A 26416-nucleotide genomic window follows, 5' to 3' on the forward strand; every position below is an offset into this window, starting at 1 on the left:
GGGCTTTCTTTGTTCTTCTTTCTCTAGTTCCTTTAGGTGTAAGGTTAGATTGTTTATTTGAGATTTTTCCTGTTTCTTGAGGTAGGGCTTGTATTGCTATAAACTTCCCTCTTAGAACTGCTTTTGCTGCGTCCCATAGGTTTTGGATCGTCGTGTTTTCGTTGTCATTTGTCTCTAGGTATTTTTTGATTTCTTCAGTGATCTCTTGGTTATTTAGTAACGTTTTGTTTAGCCTCCATGTGTTTGTGTTCTTTACGTTTTTTTCCCTGTAATTGATTTCTAATCTCATAGTGTTGTGGTCAGAAAAGATGCTTGATATGATTTCAGTTTTCTTAAATTTACTGAGGCTTGATTTGTGACCCAAGATGTGATCTATCCTGGAGAATGTTCCATGCGCCCTTGAGAAGAAAGTGTAATCTGCTGTTTTTGGATGGAATGTCCTATGAATATCAATTAAATCTATCTGGTCTATTGTGTCATTTAAAGCTTGTGTTTCTTTATTAATTTTCTGTTTGGATGATCTGTCCATTGGTGTGAATGAGGTGTTAAAGTCCCCCACTATTATTGTGTTACTGTCAGTTTCCTCTTTTATAGCCATTAGCAGTTGCTTTATGTATTGAGGTGCTCCTATGTTGGGTGCATATATATTTATAATTGTTATATCTTATTTTTGGATTGATCCCTTGATCATTATGTAGTGTCCTTCCTTGTCTCTTGTAACATTCTTTATTTTAAAGTTTATTTTATCTGATATGAATATTGCTACTCCAGCTTTCTTTTGATTTCCATTTGCATGGAATATGTTTTCCCTCCCCTCACTTTCAGTCTGTATGTGTCCCTAGGTCTGAAGTGGGTCTCTTGTAGACAGCATATATACAGGTCTTGTTTTTGTATCCATTCAGTGAGCCTGTGTCTTTTGTTTGGAGCATCTAATCCATTCAAGATTAAGGTAATTATCGATATGTATGTTCCTATTATCATTTTGTTAATTGTTATGGGTTTGTTTTTGTAGGTCCTTTTTTTCTCTTGTGTTCCCCACTTAGAGAAGTTCCTTTAGCATTTGTTGCAGAACTGGTTTGGTGGTGCTGAATCCTCTTAGCTTTTGCTTGTGTGTAAAGCTTTTGATTTCTCTGTCGAATCTGAGTGAGATCCTTGCAGGGTAATCTTGGTTGTAGGTTCTTCCCTTTCATCACTTTAAATATATCATGCCACTCCCTTCTGGCTTGTAGAGTTTCTGCTGAGAAATCAGCTGTTAACCATATGGGAGTTTCCTTGTATGTTATTTGTTGTTTTTTCCTTGTTGCTTTCAATAATTTTTCTTTGTCTTTAATTTTTGTCAGTTTGATTACTGTGTGTCTCGGCATGTTTCTCCTTGGGTTTATCCTGCCTGGGACTGTCTGTGCTTCCTGGACTTGGGTGGTATTTCCTTTCCCATGTCAGGGAAGTTTTCGACTGTAATCTCTTCAGATATTTTCTCTGGTCCTTTCTCTCTCTCTTCTCCTTCTGGGACCCCTGTAATGTGAATGTTGTTACATTTAATGTTGTCCCAGAGATCTCTTAGGCTGTCTTTATTTCTTTGCATTCTTTGTTCTTTATTCTGTTCCACAGCAGTGAATTCCACTATTCTGTCTTCCACGTCACTTATCCGTTCTTTTGCCTCAGTTATTCTGCTGTTGATTCCTTCTAGTGTATTTTTCATTTCAGTTACTGTATTGTTTATCCCTGTTTGTTTGTTCTTTAATTCTTCTAGGTGTTTGTTCTTCAATTCTTCTAGGTCTTTGTTAAATGTTTCTTGCATCTTTTCGATCTTTGCCTCCATTCTTTTTCCGAGGTCCTGGATCATCTTCACTATCATTATTCTGAATTCTTTTTCTGGAAGGTTGCCTATCTCCACTTCATTTATTTGTTTTTCTGGGATTTTATCTTGTTCCTTCATCTGGTACATAGCCCTCTGCCTTTTCATCTCGTCTTTCTTTCTGTGAATGTGGTTTTTGTTCCACAGGTTGTAGGATTGTAGTTCTTCTTGCTTCTGCTGTCTGCCCTCTGGTGGATGAGGCTATCTAAGAGGCTTGTGCAAGTTTCCTGATGGGAGGGACTGCTGGTGGGTAGAGCTGGGTGTTGCTTTGGTGGGCAGAGCTCAGTAAAAGTTTAATCTGCTTGTCTGCTGATGGGTGGGGCTGGGTTCCTTCCCTGTTGGTTGTTTGACCTGAGGCAACCCAACACTGGAGCCTACCTGGCTCTTTGGTGGGGCTATTGGCAGACTCTGGGAGGGCTCACACCAAGGAGTACTTCCCAGAACTTCTGCTGCCAGTGTCCCTGTCCTCAAGGTGAGCCACAGCCACCCTCTGCCTCTGCAGGAGACCCTCCAACACTAGCAGGTAGGTCTGGTTCAGTCTCCCCTGTGGTCACTGCTCCTTCCCCTGGGTCCCGATGCTCACACTACTTTGTGTGTGCCCTCCAAGAGTGGAGTCTCTGTTTCCCCCAGTCCTGCCGAAGTCCTGCAATCAAATCCCGCTAGCCTTCAAAGTCTGATTCTCTAGGAATTCCTCCTCCCGTTGCCAGACCCCCAAGTTCGGAAGCCTGACGTGGTGCTGAGAACCTTCACTCCAGTGGGTGGACTTCTGTGGTATAAGTGTTCTCCAGTTTGTGGGTCACCCACCCAGCAGTTATGGGATTTGATTTTATTGTGATTGCGCCCCTCCTACCATCTCACTGTGGCTTCTCCTTTGTCTTTGGATGTGGGGTATCTTATTTGGTGAGTTCCAGTGTCTTCCTGTCGATGATTGTTCAGCAGTTAGTTGTGATTTCAGTGCTCTCACAAGAGGGAGTGAGCGCACGTCCTTCTCATCTGCCATCTTGAACCAATCTCCATGGCTGAGAATTTTTGTTCCTGGAGTGACAGAGACACACCGAAAGCAGTTGGCAAATGACATCAAGAACCCCAAAGAGAGCGTGGTGTGTTCAACAGAATATGAATTCTGGAGTGTGACAGATCCAAGTGTGAATTCTGACTCTGCCAGTTGACACTAGGAAGGAAGTGACTTTATTGTGAGCTTCAGTTGGCTCATCTTTAAAGCAGGGCTGGCATCTCCCTGATAAGGAGGGCATGAGGATGAGATGATATGGTATATGTTTAGCACAGTGTTTGATACGCAGTGGCTCTTGAGTCAACTGCAGCATCATTTCCCCTTGAGCTTTGCCCAGGTTATTACCCGTCTTTCAACTGCTCATGCAGTAGAACATAGTGGGAGGCAGAGATGGCCCAAGGAGATTAGACTGAGTAAATTAGACTCTGTTCCTGTCATTGGTATGTCTTTACCAAGGCACCAAGGCATATAAATTCACACTCATTTATGCATATAGAGAGAAATACTTTCATTAAAGATTTTTACAGAGTTGTGAAACTTCTACATGTTTTTCAACAGGAAAACTATTTTTTGTGCTAGAACATAAAACATAATAAATCACCTAAAGGCCTCACTCACCACACACACAAAGTAACTGCCTTTCTCTAGAAAGACAACAGTCGCACATCTCTGTCCTAATTATTTTTACAGAATAATTGCTAGATATTATCAAAAATTATAATTAAATGCATGTTCTAAACTAATTAATAAAATAGCATTTATTTGATAATTTACATTGGGTCCACTTGCTTATGCTGGTGAATTAGCAAAGGTTCCACTCAGTAACTAACTAGAATGACAGCAGAGTTTAATTTCAACACAAGCCAAAAGTGGACTTTTTTCCTCACTTGCTACTTATATGAGACTTTTATAAATAGCGTAAAAGTATTTGATTAAAACCGTTGCGCTAATTATATTATGGGAAATGACATGTGATTTCAGCCATAACAAAAAATCTCAGATTTATGGGTTTTAGGCCGCTCAGAATTCAGAAATTCTTCTCTGTTGTTGTTTTTATTTGTTTTTATAAAGCAAGATTTTTCAAAATAGGAACAATTCCTGACACACAGCAAACCCTCAAGTATTTGTTGGCTGGCTAACCTGCTAGTGGGTTCACATGCTACTAGAACCCAGTCTTCTGTCCTCCTGCCTGAAGTATCAGTACAACAGCCAGACCTTTCATTGTGAATTCAAGGTCTACTTCTATCTCATGAGACCTTGGAAACTTGGGAAGGTGTCGCAAAGCATGGAAATGATGAGTATGGCATTACAGAAGTGGGCCTCTCATAGAGGGAGGTGGAGGTGGGAAGGCCAAGAATCTTCTCGACTATGCTGGGGTTTCATCGAAAGATGATGATCCAAATAAAACAGCAACTTCGATACACATGTTTTAAACATAGATTTGCAGATGTCGGAATTGTTTGAAGTATAGTTCTGTCAGAAAGTCCAAACTTCCGTTCTTTTCACCATCTCCCTTGGAGATCACTCTTAGCTTTTAGTAGCTTTGCCTGCCGAGAGAGAATTTCTCTGGCTCCCTGCACCTATTCCTTCCAACCCTGTATTTTTAGTTATTTGTTGGACATCTCAGCTAGGCATCTTGAGTGTGTATTATTTGCACTACAAATTCATCATATTCACAAAGTGCTTCCCCAGACTAGATGTTCCTCCCAATTTGCCTGGTTTTCAGAGTACTCCGTTCCTTGTTTCCTGAGTTCAGAAACTCAGCTCTTATTGGCTTCTTCCTCACATCTCATTAGTTGAGTCCTACGCAGTTTCATATCCAGTTACTTCTAGTGTGTCATCCTTCTCCTTGCCTAGTTCAGGGCCCCCATTGCCTCTCGTCTAGATTATTCAAATAATTGTCTCTTATTCCTCCTATCCACTGTACTCCTTGCCACCAAATTTATTCTGTGAGTGGCTTTGCCCCAGTAACGTCCCACTCCTTCTCCTCCTAAAAACACTCTTCAGGAAATTGTTTGTGAAATTCTCAGGCTGACCTTCTAGGCCCTCCCTTTTATACGTTGTGTGTGTGTGTGTGTGTGTGTGCGCGCGCACATGCGCGCACAGTGTATTTTATCAGGCTGTGCTCGGGCCAGCTCCTTCAACCACTTACTGTGTTGGGTCATTGTTGAATAAATGAATTCCCCAATTAAAACCAATCCAGGACTTTCCCACATCATTTCACCTCTTCCTTTTAGAGCTACTCCCTCCACCTGGAATGGTTTTTCCATCTTCCTCCCTCTTTGGTAAAATTCTTCCATTCTCTAAAACCCATCTCCAGTACCGTGTCTCTCATGAAACATAAGCTTTATTTTTGGTTTTGGAACCACCACAGAACTTCATCCTTCCCATCTTGCACCTGGTATTGTAATCACTTCTATACTTTTCTCATCATGCTTCCTAGATTACAAGCCACTGATGGGCAAGGCAAGTGTCTTACCTGATACTGTATCTCAGCATGATGTCTAAATCAGAATATGTGGATAAGGAGTACTGATGTATTTAATTAGGTAGAAAAAGAAAAGTTTTTCAAGCCTGGGCCTCCCTAATTTCTAGGAAGGTTGGCTTTCATTACACATTCCAGTACTCTTTGCTAGCTACACATCAAAGAGTTTGTTGAAATCTGATGATAAGTATGTACTAGAGCTTTCTTTCTTCCAGTTTTGAGTGTCTTATATATATTAATAGTAAACAAGGGGCTACATTATATCCTTAATGCAATTAGGCTCTTGAAATTCTTAATAAGTGAGTTCCAGGAACATAGTAGGTGCTCACAGAGTGGTTGTGGTTGAGTTGAATAATGTCATATTGAAAACCTCAAAAGAAATGGTGTGCCTGATTTCTTAACTATTTAAATTCTCAAGGCTCTTTAAAAACCATTTAGTTATTCTAGAGAGGAGAGAAGGGATGTCTTTTCAAGGAAATTATCATTAAGAATGTATAACACCATCTCTAAACTTGGAATAATCTTTCTTTTTCTTTCTTTAAGATTTAGTCGTCATGACCTCTTAATTGCTAAATCAATTAGCCTTTGTCTCCATCGTCATCCCTCAGAATCTCAGCCTTTCTCTACATCAGCAGTCGGAGCCAGTGGCAGGGCTGATAATGGCTATGGTTGATTCCCTCCCCCACCTCCTGTTCCTTTCCAGTCTCTTCCAGAACTGAACTCATTCTACCTTCTTGTGAAAACCCAACCCCTTTCAGGCCTGTGCCATGGGTCTCTACTCCCTCCTCAGCCTTGTTGGGAGATTTCCGAATTAATTAAAAACTTGACACTTGGTCCACTCAGAGCCTGCCATCATCCTGGGTGTCACTGCTGCTCACAAGGTCAGCCCCCCAGTAACATCATCTCAGGGCTTGGGCCACATCACCTCTAGTGAACCTCTGCCCTTCTTGACTTCAGTTACCTACTTATAGACCCCAAAGAAGACCTTGTCATCAGCCCTCACTGTCACCTCCAGGATCCACGCATGCCATCCAGTACAGCCTTCTCTGCCTCTACCCAGAGAAATCTTGAATTGCAGATCCGTTCCCAGCTTTCTAACTGTCTCTCAAGCCCTGGCTACTAGCTTTCCCCCTAGATTGCTGCACTAGCCCCCTGACTAGTTTTCCCTCTTCCATTCTGCCACCTACAATCCATGCTTCCCCCAACAACCAGAGCAATCCTTTGAAAACATGAACTGAATCATGGCGCTCACTGCCCCACACACAAGTCTCCAGTGACTTCCCACTCCACTCGGAATAACAGCCCAAACTCCGCCTCACAGCCTATGAGGCCCTTTTTCACATGGCCAGGCTGCACCCCTCTGCAGCCTGTCACTCTCCCCTGAGTGCCCCTGGCTTTCTCCCTTGCTGCTGCTTCTAAGACTTGCATTGACTGCCCCCTCCCTTCGCTATGCGTGCAAGACTAGGTCCTCCCTCAGCTCTCAGCTTGCACACCGCCCCGGACCTTGCTGCGTGCCTTCCGTCTCTTTTATCTGAAACTCTGTGTGTGTGTGTGTGTGTGTGTGTGTGTGTGTGTGAGAGAGAGAGAGAGAGAGAGAGAGCACATTTACTGCCGTCTGAGGTTACTGATTTATCAGCTTATATATTAGCTCTTTTCCCTTCTAGGATGTAGACTGGAGGATAGGGACTTTGAATATCTTATTCACCTCTGATTCCCCAGCATCTAATAGTACCTGACTCATATTGGGTATTTAATAAATATTTTCTCACTAAGTGAATAGTGTAAGCGTCCTACCTCCCTCTGGCCTTCAGTGTACCATACTCCTCCTCATACCATCTTCCTTTCTTGGCCAAGGAAATTAATACCTGTTCTTTATATTGCAGCCCCATTGCCATGAATTTCCCTGTTCTTCTCACTTTGTCAAATTCCCAGAGTACGTGGCCTGTCCATTGTTCATAGCATTGACCATCTGACATTTTAGTCTTTATATATGTTAGTATCTCACTAATGAATCAGCCCCTCAGCCCACCTGCCACCTACCCCCAGCCCCCAGAAGGTAACTTCTGGAGAATAGGGGGTAGGTGGGGTTTTTTCTCTCTTGTATCCCCAGTCCTTTCTGTTGCATCCCCAAGTGCTTCTCGCACTGGGATAACCCAAGAAATATGTGACTGACCATCTACTCCCCCTTCCATGTTATTGTCTCTCCTGATTATCTACCTCTCTGGCTGCTCTTGCTGGAGGTCCCCTACATGTTGTAAGCATTTTCTTAAATTTTGCATCTAGTCTACTCATTACATAATCTGCCCCAGGATTATTCTTTTTTGCTCCTTTAGCTTCAACTATCACTTCTTTGTGGATGAGCACACATTGATCTTTCTGATCTGAACTCCCTTGTGAATCCGAGTGCTCAACTTCTGGTTGAGATGTTTGGGCTCTCACCTGCCCTCAGGTTGAAGAAAACCATACCATTTACCTCCCCGCGTATGTACCCTTCGGTTATGCTTCCCTGTCACCTTCACTAGTGTATTGTGGCCTACCTAGCCACCTGGGTTCCAAGCCTGAGAACCCTGCTCGGCATCTCTCTCTCCCAGGCCACGCAGCCAACATGTCTCCAAGTCCGTTGCTTCGACCACAGGAATATATCTCTTGTCTTCCTAGCTTCCCACCACCTCCGCCTCAGCAGTCCGACATACTCCTTCTCTTCTACAGCCCAGTTCTAACCCACTTCTCTGCATAATCTACACAGAGAGAGAAAGCCCTCTGCCCTCTGGTCCCCAAATCTGCCACAGTCACATCCTTTCTGGGGACATTTGGGACTTTGTTGATGATGTCCCCTCAATAGTGGGCTGAATTTTGATGCGTGTGGCTAGCCTGTAGATTTTTGCGTTAAGGAACTATAAACTGTTTTGATTCTAAAACTTCCCTGATAGGTCCAAGCTCCTGTGCTTTGTCTACCCACAAATGTTTTCCCTTGGTATGTCTTTCATAAACTTCTTCCCGTAAACGGAGCACATTCTGAAGCTCCGTGCCAAAGACAATGCCATCATCTCCAAAGTGGGCTACTGCCCGTGATGGTTCCCCAAGACAGGCCCTGCTCCCTCCTGCCTACCACCGACATCTCCTGCCTCCTGAAACCCAGCATGCATCCCAGCGGCCTCACTTGCTGACTGTTCCCTGACTTCAGTGCCTTAAGAATACAGGTGTCTGTTGAGGGAGATGCTTTAACTTAAGTTGCATTTTAGAGCCAAGTGCCTTCACAACTGGAGGGTTTTCCCTGGAAATGACCTGGAGATGGAGGTACTGATAGGAACTCACAGGTGGGCCTCTGGGGCAGTCACACAGGATGCTTTTTTTAGGTTCTAATTCCACTGGGAATGGGATTACTAGGATTTGTTATTGTCAAGTCTGATGGGACTTAATCCAAAAATTTTTTTTCATTTTTTGGTGGGTCATATGCCATTTCAGTATCTAGGCCTAGATCCTCTTATCATCTTAAAACTTCATAATTTTAGCTTACTGATTTTCATTAGTAAGTCACTTGATTGGAGTGAAGTGATCTGTAGGTTAAAATCTTATCACAGCCTTCTGAATCACCCGAAGTAGAAGGCAATGCAAGTTTGTCGAGTGCCCTGGAGGAGTAGTTACTATGCTAGGCATTGGTGATCTTATTTAATTCTCTAAGAAGCGTAGGTAGCATTCACTCCATTTTAAAGATCAGAACCAAGTAAGGTTCAGAGAGGTTATGTAACTACTGATGTCACACAGCAGCTAGCGAAGAGTTGACACGATATTTGATCATAGATTTAACTCTGTGGCTCTGAAAGTTATGTTCTTTACACCATATGCAGTAAATTTGACTTGTTTGCAAATCATACGTAGCACTGAAAATGTTTTATTTCTTGTCTCATTACAGTGATCAGTTAAGTAACATTTTTTACATTCTCCCTTTCCTGTCTTTTCTCCTCGCCACTGCCTTAGAGCGTACTCCTTCCACGTCACCGCAGACGGTCAGATGCAGCCTGTCCCCTTCCCCCCGGACGCCCTCATTGGCCCCGGCATCCCCCGACACGCTCGCCAGATCAACACCCTGAACCACGGGGAGGTGGTGTGCGCGGTGACCATCAGCAACCCCACGCGACACGTGTACACGGGTGGGAAGGGCTGCGTCAAGGTCTGGGACATCAGCCACCCCGGCAACAAGAGCCCTGTCTCTCAGCTCGACTGTCTGGTGAGTGAACGTGGATGAACATGGTTTAAGCCTTCATGCAGAAAATAGGACCTGGATGTACCAGCAACACACAGAATTGATCCCAAGTGGGTAGTTGTCTTCAGTGGTTTGTGCTGTTTGACTAGGAGCGCTGACGAGAAGGTGTGTCTTCTTTCAGTTACTTAAGGTGGATTTATCCGGTTCTTCACGTGTGGCACTTGCTCCAGTGCAGTTTTCATTCACCCTGCCCAGTGCATGGGAGCAGGCAGACCACTTGTTTTCCTATCTGATAAAGGAGTTTAAGAAAACTACAAGCCCACGGTGGTTTCTGTGAGAGTGCACCCAAGTATCAGAATCTGTCACGTTATGAGACAAGAGTAACTTAATACTTCACGTGGCAAACACTAGCTACCCCATTAGCTGTCTCATGGGTATTCGTCCTCGTGTTATTTAGGAAATTTCAGTTTGATTTTCATCCTTGGACCAGCAGTAGAATGTTTCGTGGCAGCACGATGCTAGGTCAGTTTAAGGTAACTGCACAAGATTCCCATAACCTCACGAGCTGGGAGGAGGTGGTGTCTTCTGTCACGTAACACGCCTTGGTCAAGCCTTGCCTCCAGTTGATGCTGCTTAATCAAGCCCGTGCTGCCCCTTGGCCAGGTAATGCAGGGCCAGGCGAACGGAAGGGACCACAAGGTCTCTAACTCCCTGGCACTTGTTTGGCGGCAGAAACAGGGCCTTTCAGCAGCCAGGCCGAGTGTACCCGGTTCCCGGTGGGGCCCCTCCAGGGTTGTGAGGGCTGCTGCGTCTGCGTGTGCAAATGACTCAGGCGGCTGGTTGATTTGCTGGTGCCGAGAGTGGGTCTAGATCTTTGTGTTTCCATGCTAATTAAGATTAAATATCTCAGTACTGAATTTTGTAGATCAAGTTTAAGTACTTCCTTAATTTCATGTAATTTACTAGCATTAATCTACTTTATCATTGTCATAAGTGAAAATAGCTCATTGAAACCAGGAGGGAACACAATACTTTTATGGATTTCTGCTCTCATGTTAATGCTGTTTTCCTTTCCTCATGAGTAACCTCTTGATGGGTTTTGTCTCTACAGAACAGGGATAACTACATCCGTTCCTGCCGATTACTCCCTGATGGTCGCACCCTAATTGTGGGAGGGGAAGCCAGTACCCTGTCCATTTGGGACCTGGCGGCTCCCACCCCGCGCATCAAGGCAGAGCTGACGTCCTCGGCCCCCGCCTGCTACGCCTTGGCCATCAGCCCCGACTCCAAGGTCTGCTTCTCATGCTGCAGCGACGGCAACATCGCCGTGTGGGACCTGCACAACCAGACGCTGGTGAGGTGGGTCAGCAGGGTCCCTGACCAGGGCACTGGATTTGCCTGTGCTGTGCCGGAGAGCTGTGTGTGTGTCTTTTTAAAAAAATGAAACACAGCTGTCTTACTAAACATTGTTAAGAATAGCGCCGTTTTAAGATGCTGTAAAATCTTGTCTTCTGCACCATTTGAACTTTTATCGGATGAGGGATTGTTTTCTTTCTTTTTTTTTTTTTTTTTTAATTATACGAAGCATCAATCACCAATTCAGGTTTTAAAATAGGAGGTCAATTTTATTTATTTTTCTTTTTCATAAATTTATTTATGTACTTATTTATCTTTGGCTGTGTTGGGGCTTCGTTGCTGTGCGTGGGCTTTCTCTAGTTGCGGCGCGTGAGCTTCTCATTGCGGTGACTTCTCTTGTTGTGGAGCACGGGCTCTAGGCACGCGGGCTTCAGTAGTTGTGGCACACGGGCTCAGTAGTTGGTGGCTCGCAAGCTCTAGAGCGCAGGCTCAGTAGTTGTGGCACACGGGCTTAGTTGCACCGCGGCGTGTGAGATCTTCCCGGACCCGTGTCCCCTGCATTGGCAGGCGGATTCTTAACCACCGCACTACGAGGGAAGTCCCAAGAGGTCAGTTTTACATAATTAATGCACATAAGGTGCCCATGACCTCATGAGCTCGTTAGACATACGTCGTTTGCCACCTGTGCTAACAAACCATCGTCGTCAGTAGGTACTCACTGAGAAGGTTCACAGTGCGTGGTGCAGTCCTTGGTGCTGTGTGTATCTGACACATTCTTTCCTCCGACAAATGATCATTGAGCTCTTACCCTGGGCCCAGGCATTGTGTTGGGTGCGCCTCACCCTGAAATGATCTACATAATCTGTTGTCCCACCTTAACAGGATGGATAGACATAACTATGTCTGTTTAGAAATGAGGTTGTGTAGGATCGGCACTGATAGGAAAAGCCCTGAAACACGTGTGTCTCCAGATGTCAGCACCTGAGAGAGCAGGAAGCCAGAGGTGTGATCCACTAACGGGTGTGCAGAGGGTGTGATGGAGCCCAGCTGCAGGTCCAGGGGAGGGTGGAAGGAGAAGAGGCCCCTGCTGTCCGTCTGTAACGTATTTTGCAGGACGGAGCTCTATAAATGATTCCAAAAACAAAATAGTTATCACTTTTTCCCCTTTTGGGTAAGGCTCTTCTGAGGAACTGCTTCTAAGCCCCAGCCCCCGTGTCTTTCGTACATTCTGCCTGCTCCTGGGGCAGCTGAGTCACACGGAGGCTCTTTGCACACTCCTTACTTGAGAGCGCGGCCTTTCACCTGGCACAGCCGCCTACAGCTGCGCTGCTGTTCGCTGGCAGAATTCGTTCTGCTGCTCTCTGTGCCCATCCCCAGGGCTTTTAGAAGGGAAACGACTCCTTACATCCTCTGAAATTCTCTCCTCCTTTCATATCACACTGACAGAATAGGTCTCGGATTGTGTCTTTGATTAGTTCATTTTCATGTGGCCGTGTTTTCTTTTGATTCAGATGGAGATTTTTTTTCCATCAGTTGTTTCAGTTGTGTTTTAGCATAAGAGTAATTTGAAGAGGACTTCCTAAGTGTTCGAAAATAAACTTGCAGGAGATTCGGCATCTCAATTAAACTTTAATCTCTCTACGTATATGCTTTGTTACTACTTTGAATAATAGAAAATATAATAAACCAAAAGGAAATCTGCCAATAGGGCCTGTAATGAAATTGATGGCTGAGGAATTCTAAACTGAGTTCACCTAAAAATTACCTGTTGAAGGACTTTTCTCCATGTTGACATCTTCAGGCAGTTCCAGGGCCACACAGACGGGGCCAGCTGTATTGACATTTCTAACGATGGCACCAAGCTCTGGACGGGCGGCTTGGACAACACGGTCCGGTCCTGGGACCTGCGCGAAGGGCGGCAGCTGCAGCAGCACGACTTCACCTCCCAGGTGCGCACTCGTGCACGTGACATTTTAGAGACCTGGTTTTGTGAAATATATGAGAGACTTCAGTGGCAATTCATTGACCATGTGACAGAGTCACTTTTGACTCAGAATTAGATAACTAAAAATTTTGTTGTTTTCTGTCAAAATACAACAGTATATATTTTATTGAAGGACAGAAAAAATTTCATTTATTACAGGCTTTAGCAGGTTTTTATTTCAATGACCATTACTCTATAGGTCTTTGAATTTCACAGAATTGATTAGTAAGTTAGATTGTGGAGATCTGACTCATTACTTGGGATCACACCTTTGACTTTGATTTCTTCCTGTACAATTCACATTATCTTGATTTCCTTCATTATTTAAGTAGTATCCCCAGAGGAAGCAGTGCCTCCCCTTTAAAGGAAGTGTGTCCTCTGTAGCCATCATCACCGTCACCTGTTTTAATTCTAGATCTTTTCTCTGGGCTACTGCCCAACTGGAGAGTGGCTGGCGGTGGGGATGGAGAACAGCAACGTGGAGGTGCTGCACGTCACCAAGCCCGACAAGTACCAGCTCCATCTCCACGAGAGCTGCGTCCTGTCACTCAAGTTCGCGCACTGTGGTAAGCAGGCCCCTGGCGTCCACTGCCTGTCATTCCTCCTTCCTCCTGATTCATTTCAAGTCCGGTCTTTAGTTCATTGGCGTGTCCCTCTTCAGAATTATATTACTTCCTCACACATGCCTACTTCCCTAATACCATGTAATTTTCTGCAGTTTATCCACTTTATCGTTGCCCTAAGTATAAATGACTCATTAAATCTAGGAGAGTGGGCTTAATTTTTCCAGTGAAAAGAAACTCTTATTTGTTGCAGATTAGTTGAGTTTTCCGTGTATCATTTGATGCTCTGTAACACAAGTCTCGGGACTCTGACAAAGGAATAAACACTACCTTTTTTGAAACCCTGTTCCTGTAGGCAAATGGTTTGTAAGCACGGGAAAGGACAACCTTCTGAATGCCTGGAGAACACCTTACGGGGCCAGTATATTCCAGGTAACACTTCACTTGCGTAGCCTTCACTCACTGTGCGCTCACTGCTTGGTTCTCTGTGCGTTCTCGCAGGTTAGTAACGCACGGACGTGTCCTAGGAAGTAGGAGCTAGTGTCACTCCCGTCGCACAGAGAAGAAAACTGTGCCTGAGGGGAGACTAGGGTCCCAGCTGCAAGCCGTGCCGCCAGGAGTTGTGTGTCCCATTCTCTCTGAGCTCAGAGCCAAGGTGCCGTGCCCGTGGCCCTAACTAGCTCTTCACGCCCCATCCCTTTTTACATGTTAGAGTAGCAGTTTCATGTCTTCTGTGTAATTTATTTGTTTATTTAATTTTAATTATGGCTTTTAAAATTTTTGTTTAAAATTTGAGCATTTTGCTTGAATATTCATTCGTGTTGTTATTCCTGATTTCCCGCCCCCAAAAGAGTGCTGTGGAAAAGTGTAATAAATCTTGATTAATTTTATGAACTTTTATTCTTATTAACTCAGTGGTACTTTGTGTAGTTTGTGGAATTATTTGCAGGAGAACCAGATTGTAGGCATGATACACACTCACATACAAATCTCTCTCTTCTCTCCTGCTAGTAGGTGAGAATTTCATAGGCCAGTTAAAGAAGATTTCCTTTTTAATCTTCTGTATTTAGGATGTTATTTTCTAGGTGGTGGTCTTTTTTTAGGAATAACATAACAGCGTTGCAGTTTTCTTGACCATGTGGTACTAAGTCGTAGAGGAGATTAATTCATTTGAATCTAAAGCTGCATATATTGAGTGAAAGTACTGTGCAAGATAATAGGACAAAAATAGCAGATTCTTACTGTCATGAAGTTTATAATGTAATACAGTGGTTTTTGTATTGTCGATCACAACCTTTCAGATGGTCCCAACCAGCACTTCTTTAAAAAATGAAATTAAAAAATGTTAAGAGTATATTTTTTGTAGTGAGTATAAGTATTATATCTCGTTTCTCTGGGTTATGAAGTAAAATTATGTCTCGGGTCTCTGGGTTGTGAAGTAAAATGTATTTATTACAGGTTGCGTTCCAAAAGTTTGAGAAACACTGGTAGTGGGTTAGCATCTGCATGTCAAACGTTTATTTTTTAACTGTTCAAAGTCCCAGTTAAAATCCTGTGGGGTTTGTTTGTTTAGCACAGTTTAGTTAAACGTTAACCGTGACTGCTTTGCAGTGGGTGTAGTTGAACATGGTATTTGGAGCTCTAACAAGAGTAGTAACATTTTTCTTCCTAACTATTGAACTCCTCCCCACTTGCACATTTACATTCTATTTTTACATAGGGAACAACGAGGTTTTACGTTAGACATATTTTTACATTCCCTATCTCAAGAACTATAGTATTTTCAATACGGTTCCCCATTATTACCTCACCTGGACTCTGAGGCCACCTTCTGTCGTGGCAGACAGGTAAGCTGTCTCTACCTAATTACCTCTTCTAAGGAAAGTGAGGGCCACGACAGGTTAAGTGACGTGTCTAGCATTCTGCAGCTCCGTCTGCATCCAGGCCATCCGAGTGAAGGCGAGGGTTTTCACACTGAGAACCCTCTGCTCTTAGCTGGAGACTAGGCTTTGAAGTAGAGCCTTCCTTCATCAGCGGCCGGGACTGCCTTTCCTCGCTTGGGCTCCTGTTTTGGTCAAGGGAACATGTTATGCTTCTTTTTGCTCCAGATCCTCCAGTCCTGCCTCTCGGTACTCGTGGGTTTCCTTTCAGTCTTTAATGTGTTTGTGTGTCTCTTTCCCAGTCCAAAGAATCCTCATCGGTGCTCAGCTGTGACATTTCTGTGGATGACAAATACATTGTCACTGGCTCTGGGGATAAGAAGGCCACGGTTTATGAAGTTATTTATTAAGGACAAATCTTCATGCAAACTGGACTCCTCCTTGTAGCACTTTGTTCTGTCATCCTTCTGTTCCCCCGCATCCGAAACCAAGGATTTCCAGTACTCATTGCAGTCGTGGAGCTCAGTCCCCGCCTTTCCCCACTTCCTCCCTGCTGTTGAATTGTGAATACTCGTTAAGAACCTGTGATACCAAATCTTCAGCTATCTACTCGGAAGAACACGGATAACCCTACTTAACAGTGAAAGGAATCTTTAATTATGTATTATATCTGTAATATATTTATTTTGTTTAAAGAAGGCTTTCTAACAATGACTGACTAAATAAAGCTGTCTGCTCCTGCATTGATAATGAAGATGCGTTGTATTTGATACCCCTCCCCCCCTTTTTTTGGCAAAGGAGGGGAAAGGAAGGTTTAAAATAACTGATTAAAAATGTCACTAAATGTAGACTAATGACTGTATAGAGATGTGAAATGTATAATTACATATGGAAGCAATATGTTGCTGTGTTGTTAGATGTTTTTGTTTTTTACTTATTTTAAAGATGTTTGGAAATTTGAACAATTAGAAGGTGACAGACCATGTCATATTCATTTGAGTCTATTTGGACAACTTTAACCAATATATCTATAGCTTTAGATTATATTCGATAAAAGTAATTGGACTTTTTCTTTTTTTCTTTTTTTGACTTGCTGACAAGTGTCTTTGTAATATGTTTTTAATTCCTTTTTTTTTATTGTATTATAGACATATGAACAAATTAAATTTGGCCTCAAAGGGAGAAGTTAATCCCTTCTGGGTATTTTTGCCACATTTCTTTGCAGAGGGAGATGTATACCTTTGGGCAGTTTTGTCATTACGAGAAATGATGGGTTATTTTTTGGCATGTTCTTTGGGAACCGCACAGATTCAGGGGAGGATTCCTCCCACTGTGCAAGTCAAGTCTTTTACAAGACAAGGAGCAGAGGAGGATTTGCAAGGACCTCCCTCTGAAAATCAGAAAGAATGGACTCTCACCTGGGCTGAGGACTTGCTTTCTTTACCTCCGGTTCTTTCCATGTCTTAGCTGGATGTCCCTGAAATGGACACAGGCTGTGCCATTGTGCCAGAAACATTGTTGTTATCTTTTATGTTGTTGTTGTTGCTGTTAAACTATGATATGTGACTCCTTTTTTTTATTATTATTTTTTGTTTGAATGCTTTAAAAATCTTTTAAGTCTGTGGATCTGCTGATGTACAGTGCCTTTGCTGCTATGGATCAAAATCAAGAGAACTGTGTAGATAAACTTTATTGTATAAGTAGAAAATTACTTAATTTCATACTAGAAATGGATGGATGCTGCAAGTTGAAATGGATTGTCCATTGACGTTCCTAATGTGGTAGCAGGAAAAAAAAAATGGTGTCTTAAGTGCTTAGTGTTTGATGTCTTTAACAGTTTCGTAAAACTCTACAGTGTAGAAAGATTTTGATACTAAACTGTGCATTGTACATAGTTCTAATGCATTGTATTGACCACCAGTACTTCTATAATGGTAGATTGTTTGTGCATTCAGACTTTTAAGCATTAAACATAAATAACTTCTAGTATGCTTATTTCTAATTCTTCATTTTGCTGATTTTAGTTTATTTTTCATCTTTGACTATGCCACTTGTATATATTAAAAATTACTAGTTTTATTCAAGGGAGATTGCTGTAAAAAGTCATGTGGGCTTTTTTATTGTTGCTGTTTTAGTTCTGTGTTCTTACTTGAGAAGAGCTAGTAGGGAGGGTGGATAAAGGTTATCGATGACGGCAAATATTTATTGCGTGACTCTTTAGTTTGTCAAAACGTTGTCGTGTTACTGAAAGCCTTGATGCTTTAGAGCTGTGCTGTTCAATATAATTACCACTAGCCATTTGTGGCTGTTTAATTTTAACTTGATTAAAATTTCAGTTTATCAGTCATACTAACTACATCTCAAATGTTCAGTTTGCCACATACAACTAATGGCTAGCATGTTGGACTACATAAATTTATAGAACATTTCCAAGATCACAGAAGGTTCTGTGGGACCAACGCTGCTTTAGAGTTAGCCAACGCATACCATTTCCAGCCTTTGGGGTTTGGGAAACATTTCCAACGTGATACACTGAAGTCTTTGAATGCCTGAGGTCCCTCGGGCTGCTACTGCTTGGCTTTGTGAAGCTTCAGCATAAGAAGGCACTTAAAGAATTCTAAAGTTTTGGGACTCAAAAACCTGACATTTTATGCATCCCCTGGGTAGAAAGAAGGCTGGGCGTTGGGAGCCCCACGGTGGTCTGGAGTGTCTCAGTGATCAGCTGTGAGAGGTATTGAGTCTTTAAGTGCTAAGAGTTCAGCAGTGTTCATCATGGAAGCAGCACTTCAAACGTGAGTGCTATGAGTGCTGCTACATCAGATGATAACGTTCTTAAAGTATTAGCTTAATTAATTTCTGTTTATCCTTATTAACATTTCTTATAAAGCAATAGAGAATTGGAGTAAAAGAAAAATCATTTTGACACAAAGACTATGACACTTGGCATACTGTGTTGACACTTGCAGAAGAAGGGAAGTGCCTGCCTCAAGGAGTTGGAATTTTTGTTTGGTGCCTGGTGGGTCAAGTCTGTGATGCCCTTCAGTTTTCTCTTTAGAGAGATCCAAAACACTGGCCGTTGCACTGGATTAAAAATCGAGGCGAGTGCATGAATAAACCTAGCTTTTTAAAATAAATGGGCATCTATTCCCTCTCACTGCTGAGGTTTTATCTGATTAGATTTTTATGTCTCTGATATCAGTCTCAGGCCTGGATTGATGTGCACAGCAGTCTAGATGTTGTCGCTGTTTTAATTATAACTTGGTCTGCCATAGCTTTTACTCCAAGTATGGTCTTGCAGAGTCTGAAGAACGACAAAGACAGAATCACCCTGAACCAGGGAAAACTTAGTTCCAATGAAAGAAGAGAATGGTGTGTAGGACCGGAAGGTTGACTTACGTAGAACTACCAAGAAGTAAAAAGAATCCCTGATGGAAGACCTTCCAAGACTGGCAGGTCGAATGTACAGTGATAGATGCTAACCTCTTCAAGTTTTTGCAGATAGACACCTCTCTCGTGGGTCACTACTTACTGGCTTCTTGGCCAGTGAGCTGCAGAAGACCAGTCTTACCCTGGAATGGTGTGTGTGGAAGCTTGAACCGCAGCCCTGTAACACCTGCAAGTGGTTGGAGTTCCGCAGCCATGGGTTATCCAGAAACTCAGTTTCAGGCCCTCTCGTAGCCACGAAATCCTGGGACCCTACAGCCAAGAGCAGGAGAAATTGATGTCCCAATTTCTGGACGGAGGTGCAGTCCCCGAGCAAGACTTTGAGCAGCTAGACCATCCGTGATGCTCTCAGCCATCCATATGGCCAGTTTCTGTATCCTCAGTTGGACATTCTTGACTGGCATCGTATAACTCAAGGGATTTGTCAACTGATATTTTTGGCGGTTGTAAGGAGATTTGTACTGGAATTCCTTGCCCAGCATTAAGTAGGCAGTTACAAAATTATAGAGATGTGGGTACCAAAAGAAATTCTTTTGACACTCTTGGATGTACATTTCTGTAGCTACCAGCTCCTGGGCAACCTGTAGGGTGGCATCAGCAACGAGCTCTGGGTCCTGCCACCCCTCAGTTTCCCACTGGGGCATCAGCAGCAGAAGCAGTGGCTCACCACCATCCCTGTTTTTTGTTTTTTTCTTTTGTTTTTTGTTCTTTTGTTTTTTGGTTTTTTTTTTTTGCTTTTAACTAATTGCATTTATTTGCCTTTCAGTTCAAGCTTCCATTCAGAACTGACAATGGAAATACTTTATTTTTGACAACCCAAGCACATCAGAAAACCTCTCGTGTTGGAACATTTTAACACCAATGCTGTTCTAGTGGTAGGAACTAACTTTCGTTACAAGCTGCTGTTAACATTTTATTTTAGTTCTTTTAGTTTTAGTTCGGGTTTTTGGCAGCAAGTGACAGAATTTTTTGGTCCCAGATAGGAGGTAGCAGCGGAGCTGGGCTCCTTCCCCAGGGAAGGAAGTTCTCAGCTGGGATCTTAGGTATTTGGCCTACAGGGAAGGAGAATTCCCACAGGGCTGCCTTTAGTCCAGAGGAAAACCATGAGCACAGTGCTTTCACAAAAGTTGTTCTGTCTGATCTCACAGCAGGCCTAGGCAGGCTGGATGCTAGAATACTGAATTTACACTAAAGGGCACAAAGCATCAGAGGAGAACAGTGATTTTCCCAAACTCTCTAATCTCCCAGGGAAGACAAGTCAGCCTAAACCCCAAGGCTCTGGACTTGCAGTTGGAATTCTGTGCCCAGCGTGGCAGATTAGAAGAAAATTGGGAAGGGAGTGTTCCAGATGCTTATACCTTACTGCCTTTCACCCCTTAGTTTCACATGAATTAACTGGCTTTGGAGACTTTGGCATCACAGCATCTCTTGAAAACTCCTTGAATCAGTCACAGATTGTCTTTTGAGTTCTTGCAATGTGTGTACTCACTGTGTACATGAGGCAAAGATCCACGATGGGCTCGTAGAATTCCCCACGCCTGACCCTGGCATCTCACTGCCTGAGGCAGGGAGCCTACCCCGTTAACCTGACACTGTAGTTTGATGAAAATATTTGGAACTAACAAGTTTTCTGTTATTTTGGCAGAAGACTTAAACTCACATAAAAGTCATGCTTTATTAGACTCGGGTGCAGCAAATAAATGTACCCACACTAAAAGGTACTTGTGAGGTGTTTGGGTTTTGAGAATTTAGGCAGTAAATTTTTGGACTCTTCAGGTAGAGTCCAAACTAATGCCCAAATGGTTTCTAGTGGCCCAGCATTTCTCCCCAGACTTAGGTAGTAGTTGGCCATTTCTCAATCTTTACTAGATGCCTCCACAGCCACTTCTAAAAGAAGCTACCATAGGTGGTACCCTGGCCATGTCTTGTGTCATGTGGCAGAAAGAATGAGCTGAGTTCGCTATTTTTGTTCTTCCAGGAGGCTGGGAGGTAGCAGGAGAATGAGTTAGTGGTGGGAATTAAAGGAAACCGTCAGGGCGAGCATGTGCCCTTCCACCTGTGGACAGCAGCACATGGAGGAAGCGACCCCATCAGGAACCACCAGGAGGGATGGCGTGAGACCCCCCCAACCACCAGGCATCGAGCAGAGCAGAGTCTTCCTTAGGACAACTACCCACTACTTGAAGAACTTCAGTCAGATGCCTCTGTGCCCCCAAGGAGTTCAGCTGAAACACATACTACTTGCCTCAACCTTTACTGGGTCAAGTCTTAGCATCATGCATCCAACTCGGAGAAGCTTGGTGCTGCTGAAAACAAAGCACCCTCCCCCCCCCCCACCCCCCAAAGTCTGTTCATCTTTCCCAGATGAATGAAAACAAGACTTTCTGGATTAGTTGAAGGAGTCGTCTGTTAAGCTTTGTTCTTCAATCTCCTGCAGATACTCATAGCCCCTTTAATTTTTCTCCCAAGTAGACAATCAGTGTTAAAGAAATGTGATTTCAGGTTTTATGGCTGGGTTGGGAAGTTAGGGTTTCCACGCTGACGGTCAGTCAACCCCACTGCATGCACATCTTTAGGCCTCAAAGTTTTCTTGGGAACAAGACCAGCCTCCTGGGCACAAGGTGGTGGTTGTGAAGGTTACTCTGAGGACAAAGGCCTTGATTCACAGACACCTGTTCCTGAGTGACAGTCTTAAAGCATAAAGTGCCCCTAGTGAGAATTTTAGTGATACTCAAGCTGCCTAAACGTGAAGGATTTAGCTTCAATCCCTGAGGGGCTGTGGGCTTGCATTCCCATCAAGAGGCTCAGCACGAGGTAGTTGCCCTGGGCCGATGCTGGCTTTGCAGACATCCTGCTGTGCGTGCAGCTTTGAGCCAGGAGCACCAAACAGACCTGCGTTCAACACCTTCAGACGTCTAGCTGACAGCATTTCCATCCCACAGCCTTCTTCTGTTTGTTTGAATATGTCTTTTTCTTGCCGAAGATTTGTTTTCACATGAGTTACAGAGAACAGCACTATGGTGTCTTTTTCATAATACATGCTCTTAGATTTGTGGAACTCATAGAAAGTTGGAACCTGACCCCAGACCTGCAGGAGTGCATAAGATAAGGCAAGTTGATGGTGTTCAAGCTTATAAAGGTTTATCTCTTTTTTTTCCACAGCTTTACCGAGATATAATTGACAGTAACGTTGTGTGAGCTGAAGGTGTACAACGTGATGATCTGATACACATATAATGCTGTGAAATGATTACCGCAGTAAGGTTAGCACACCCACCACTTCACTTAATCGCTGTGTGTGTGGTGGGGATATTTAAGGTTTACTGTCATAGCAACTTTCAAGTGTATAATACAGTACTGTTACCTAGAGTCACCGTGCTGCACATTAGATCCCCAGAACTTATGTATCTTATAACTGGAAGTTTGTATCCTTTGACCGATGTCTCCCCTATTTCCCCCCAATCCCCTTTCCCTTATCCCCAAGCCCCTGGAAACCACTATCCTATGCTGTTCCTATGAGTTTGGCTTTGTTTAGATTCCACATATAAGTGGGATCATAGAGTGTTTGTCTTTCTCTGTCTGACTTATTTCACTTAGCGTCATGCCCTGGGGGTCCATCCATGTTGTAAATAGCAGAATTTCCTTCTTTCTCATAGCTGCATCATATTCCTGTGTGTGTGTGTGTGTGTGTGGTGTGTGTGTGTGTATGTATCACATTTTTTTAACCCACATGTTGATGGACACTTAGGTTGTTTCCATTTCTTGGCTGTTGTGGATAATGCTGCAGTGAACATGGGAGTACTGTTTTAGTGGCTGCACCAATTTACATTCCCACCAAAAGTGCACGAGGGTTTCCTTTTCTCTACAACCTCACCAACATCTATTTCTTGTCTTCTTGATCATAACCATTCTGACAGGTGTGAGGTGCTGTCTCATTGTGGTTCTGGTTTGCATTACCCTAGTGTTTAATGATGTTGAGCATGTTTTCATTTACCTGTAGATATCTGTATGTGTTCTTTGGAAAAATATTTAGGTCCTGTACTCATTTTTAAATCAAAATTATTGTTTGCTATTAGGTTGTATGAATTTCTTAAATATTTTGGATATTAACCCCTTATCTGATATGTGATTTGCAAATATTTTCTCCCATTCCATAGGTTGCCTCTTCATCTTGTTGATTTTTTTCTTTTGCTGTGCAGACAGCTTTTTAGTTTGATGTAGTCCCACGTGTTTATTTTTGATTTTGTTGCTTGTGCTTTTGGTATCACATCAAAAAGGTCATTGCCAAGACCATTGTGAAGGAAATTTTCCCCTGTATTTTCTTCTAGGAGTTTTATAGTTTCAGGTCTCACATTTAAGTCTTTAATCCTTTTTGAGTTAATTTTTGTGAATGGCATAAGATAAGGGTCCAGTTTCATTATTTTGCATGTGATTTTCCAGTTTTAACACCATTTATGGAAAAGACTATCTTTTCCCCATTGTGTATTCTTAGGTCCCTTGTCAAATATTATGTGGCTATATAGGCATGGATTTATTTCTGGGCTCAATTCTGTTCCATGGCCTGTGTCTGTTTTTATGCCGGTACCATACTGTTTTGATTACTATAGCTTTGTAGTATAGTTTGAAATCAGGGAGTGTGATACTTCCAGCTTTGTTATTCTTTCTCAAGATTCGGCTATTCAAGGTCTTTTGGGGTTCCATACAAATTTTAGCATTGTTTTTTCTATTTCTGTGAAAAATGCCATTGAGATTTTGATAGGGATTGTATTGAATCTATAGATGACTTTGGGTAGTATGGATTTTTTAACAATGTTCTTCTCATCTACAAACGCAGGATATCTTTCCATTTATTTGTGTCCTCTTCAATTTCTTTCATCATAGTTTTCAGTGTAGAGATCTTTCACCTTCTTGGTTAAATTTATTCCTAAGCATTTTACTGTTTTTTGATTACCTCCTGCCCAGAGGCACTCCATAATCAAGCACATTAATATCTCTGGGGCAAAACATAAATGTTCATACTAAGTGGAGTAGTGATGACTATAAACTTCTACATCTCAGTTCAGGGCAATTTTGCCCCAAAGGCATCATGAAAAAACTTCTGGTATTCTTCAAATTTTCCATCTTGGAATAGGAAATAAGGGATTTGTGGACCGGTACTCGTGTTGTCCCCATTTTATAGATTAGAAATCAGATCCACAGAGATCAAGTGACTTGAATGACAGACGCTTGTTCTGTCTCGCACCAGAGCCAGTGTCAGCCCGTCAGTGACTGGAACGAGGTTGCCCAGATGTTCTTCTGGCTCTCGCTTTTATACTGCTGTGTCTTACTCCCATATACACTTCCAAATCTTATGCATCTCTTCTTCTAATCTGTCACTGAAAATTGCTCTCATTATGCCCAAGCAAAATTCCATACTTTTTCCTTAAAAAGAAGAAAATAGGCCCTGAGCTTTGCTATAGTGTCCTCAGTTCTGAGAAGCTTACTTCTTGGTTTGATGCTATTTTCTATATGATGAAAAGTCTGATCTTTAGACATGAGGCATTGTTAAAAGCAATATGCTTCAATGGTAACAAATACATCAGCAAAAAACATGAAGCATCGAAATATCTTTCAAATAATTTTCTGATTGGAAATGTCCTAATCCATGTTTTGTTTTCCTCTTCCAAACTTCAAACATGCTTAGCTTTTTTCGTTATTTTTTTCCATATTACTCTTTTGATAAAAAGCTGTGTTTTGTTTTGGCCTTGTTTTTGTTTTGTTTTGCTTTGTTTGAAAAGTACTTTGTAGCATGTACAATAGACTTGTTTGAAAGATGGGTCACACAGGAAGATTTTCTTTGATTACTAGTGTGTGTTTTGATTCATGAGCTCATAAAAGCCCAACCATGGTGGTTAAAACAAAATTGTTTACTGCACTGAGATAACAGGAGGCCCAGCTCACAGGATAGACTGAGCTGTGAGGCAAAGGACAGAGGTTGCTTGAAATCATGGGAGCCACTATTCTGGGTCCACAAAGGCGTTTTGATCCAATGTTATAGTTTGGGGACAGTTTGATTATGTACCCTGCGTGCTTGCTATCACACACCTGTATGAAACAGGTTGATTCTCTCCATCGCCAAGAAAGGAACTCTCAGGGAATTCAAAGAGATGACTTTGTAGAGTTTTAATTAAGATCTCATCACAGAACTTGGACCAGTTAAGTTACTGTCTGAATTGCTTTCCTGTGAAAAAACAAGGGCTGCCAGAGCCAGTGCAGAGATGCATAGCTGTTTAGACAGTACGTAATTGGTTCCTTGAGGAGAATTGGGCAGCTATGAGTGTTTTAAGTGTGTTTTCAGGGTCATCTTCTAGAGATGTTGCAAAATTGTAATCCTGTTCATCTGTGGTCCCTGACAAATCTTTCCTGAAATCTCCAGCCATCCAGGGAGGTATCACTATGTCCAGAATCGAACACTGACGCCTTATGTCACCCTCTCTTTGGAGATAGGGATTGTACACGATGCCACTGGTGGGCACAGCAGGCAGTAGTGAGTGTTATTAGCTCTCTGAACTATTTATAGGACTAACTTATGTGTATAGAAGTTTCCATGTAAAATGTGGCAATAATCAAGCTGGTTAGCAACTGTGTCAAAAAAGAAAAATTTGTGGAACTTTTACGATGCAGATGAAGGAAACTTTTCTAAAGGAAAAATTTCCATTCCAAAGTTTTTGAAGACCAAGTCTTAATGTCCAAGCAAATACATACCCTATCAGATGTGTGTGGCTACCAATATTAAAAGGATATTGATGGGAAAATCTTGGCCTTTTTTGCTACATATCTTTATAGAGAGATGTTTGTTTTTTAGCATTCTACATGTGGCTCAAGTTAAATTCGTACTTTAAAACATAAAGTTTGCTGAAGCTGAGTTGTAAAAATCCTATCGCCCATGTATTTGCCATCATGACGACTTAGGAAAGTGATTAGGTTCTATGATTAGGTTGGTAGATAATTGAGAACAAATCTGAGAAGAGTTAAATACCCATCCATTTATTCAACAAATGTTTATTACTACTATATTTTAAAGAGCTGAGCTAGACGCTGGGGATACAGATACGCACAGAACAGAGACAGTCCCTGACTTCACAGAATCTAGGATAGAATAGGACTTCATGTAGGTAATTCAGTGATTACAGCATAGTTGGATGCATAGGACGCCAGGGGAGTTCAAGACTCTATAGGACCACATAGAAGGAAACATAACCCAGACTTGTTGGGTCAGGGGAGGCTTCTGAAGGAAGTGACATCTAAGCCAAAACCTGAAGAATACATAAGGATTGGTCAAATGGGGAGTTTTTGTATATGGGAAAATACTCAATGCAGAGGGAACAAGTGCAAACACCCAGAGGTAACAGAGAGCATGGGGACTTCCAAAAACTTGGGAGCCCTGTGGTTTGGCTGGTGGTTAGGGCGCAGGGGGTGGGGCTTAATAACCAATGACAGCTAGACTCTAAGACCCTTGTGAGCCATGTACAGATCTTCAACTTTCACTAAGGGCCATGAGGACCTATAGAGGATTTAAAGCAGAGGAGTAGCATTGTCAGGTATTTATTTTGAGAGGATCACCCAGGTACATGTGAAGAATAGAGCAGAAGGA

The 26416-nt window shown here is 42.6% G+C and overlaps 1 protein-coding gene across 7 annotated transcripts in view; it reads left to right on the top strand.

Annotated features, from left to right (window-relative positions):
* Positions 1-17325, top strand: part of TLE4 (TLE family member 4, transcriptional corepressor) — a 147171-nt gene extending 129846 nt beyond the window's left edge. For all 7 annotated transcript variants that reach the window (XM_036855873.1, XM_036855879.1, XM_036855874.1 and 4 more), the window contains 6 exons: positions 9331-9580; positions 10668-10915; positions 12714-12861; positions 13312-13462; positions 13815-13891; positions 15642-17325. In XM_036855873.1, coding sequence (XP_036711768.1) covers positions 9331-9580; positions 10668-10915; positions 12714-12861; positions 13312-13462; positions 13815-13891; positions 15642-15749 — 982 coding nt within the window. In that variant the 3' untranslated portion in view covers positions 15750-17325. The remainder of the gene's footprint in view (positions 1-9330; positions 9581-10667; positions 10916-12713; positions 12862-13311; positions 13463-13814; positions 13892-15641) is intronic.
* Positions 17326-26416: the final 9091 nt, after the last annotated feature.

Source organism: Balaenoptera musculus, chromosome 6, assembly GCF_009873245.2.
Source record: "Balaenoptera musculus isolate JJ_BM4_2016_0621 chromosome 6, mBalMus1.pri.v3, whole genome shotgun sequence".
NCBI classification, from domain to species: domain Eukaryota; kingdom Metazoa; phylum Chordata; class Mammalia; order Artiodactyla; family Balaenopteridae; genus Balaenoptera; species Balaenoptera musculus.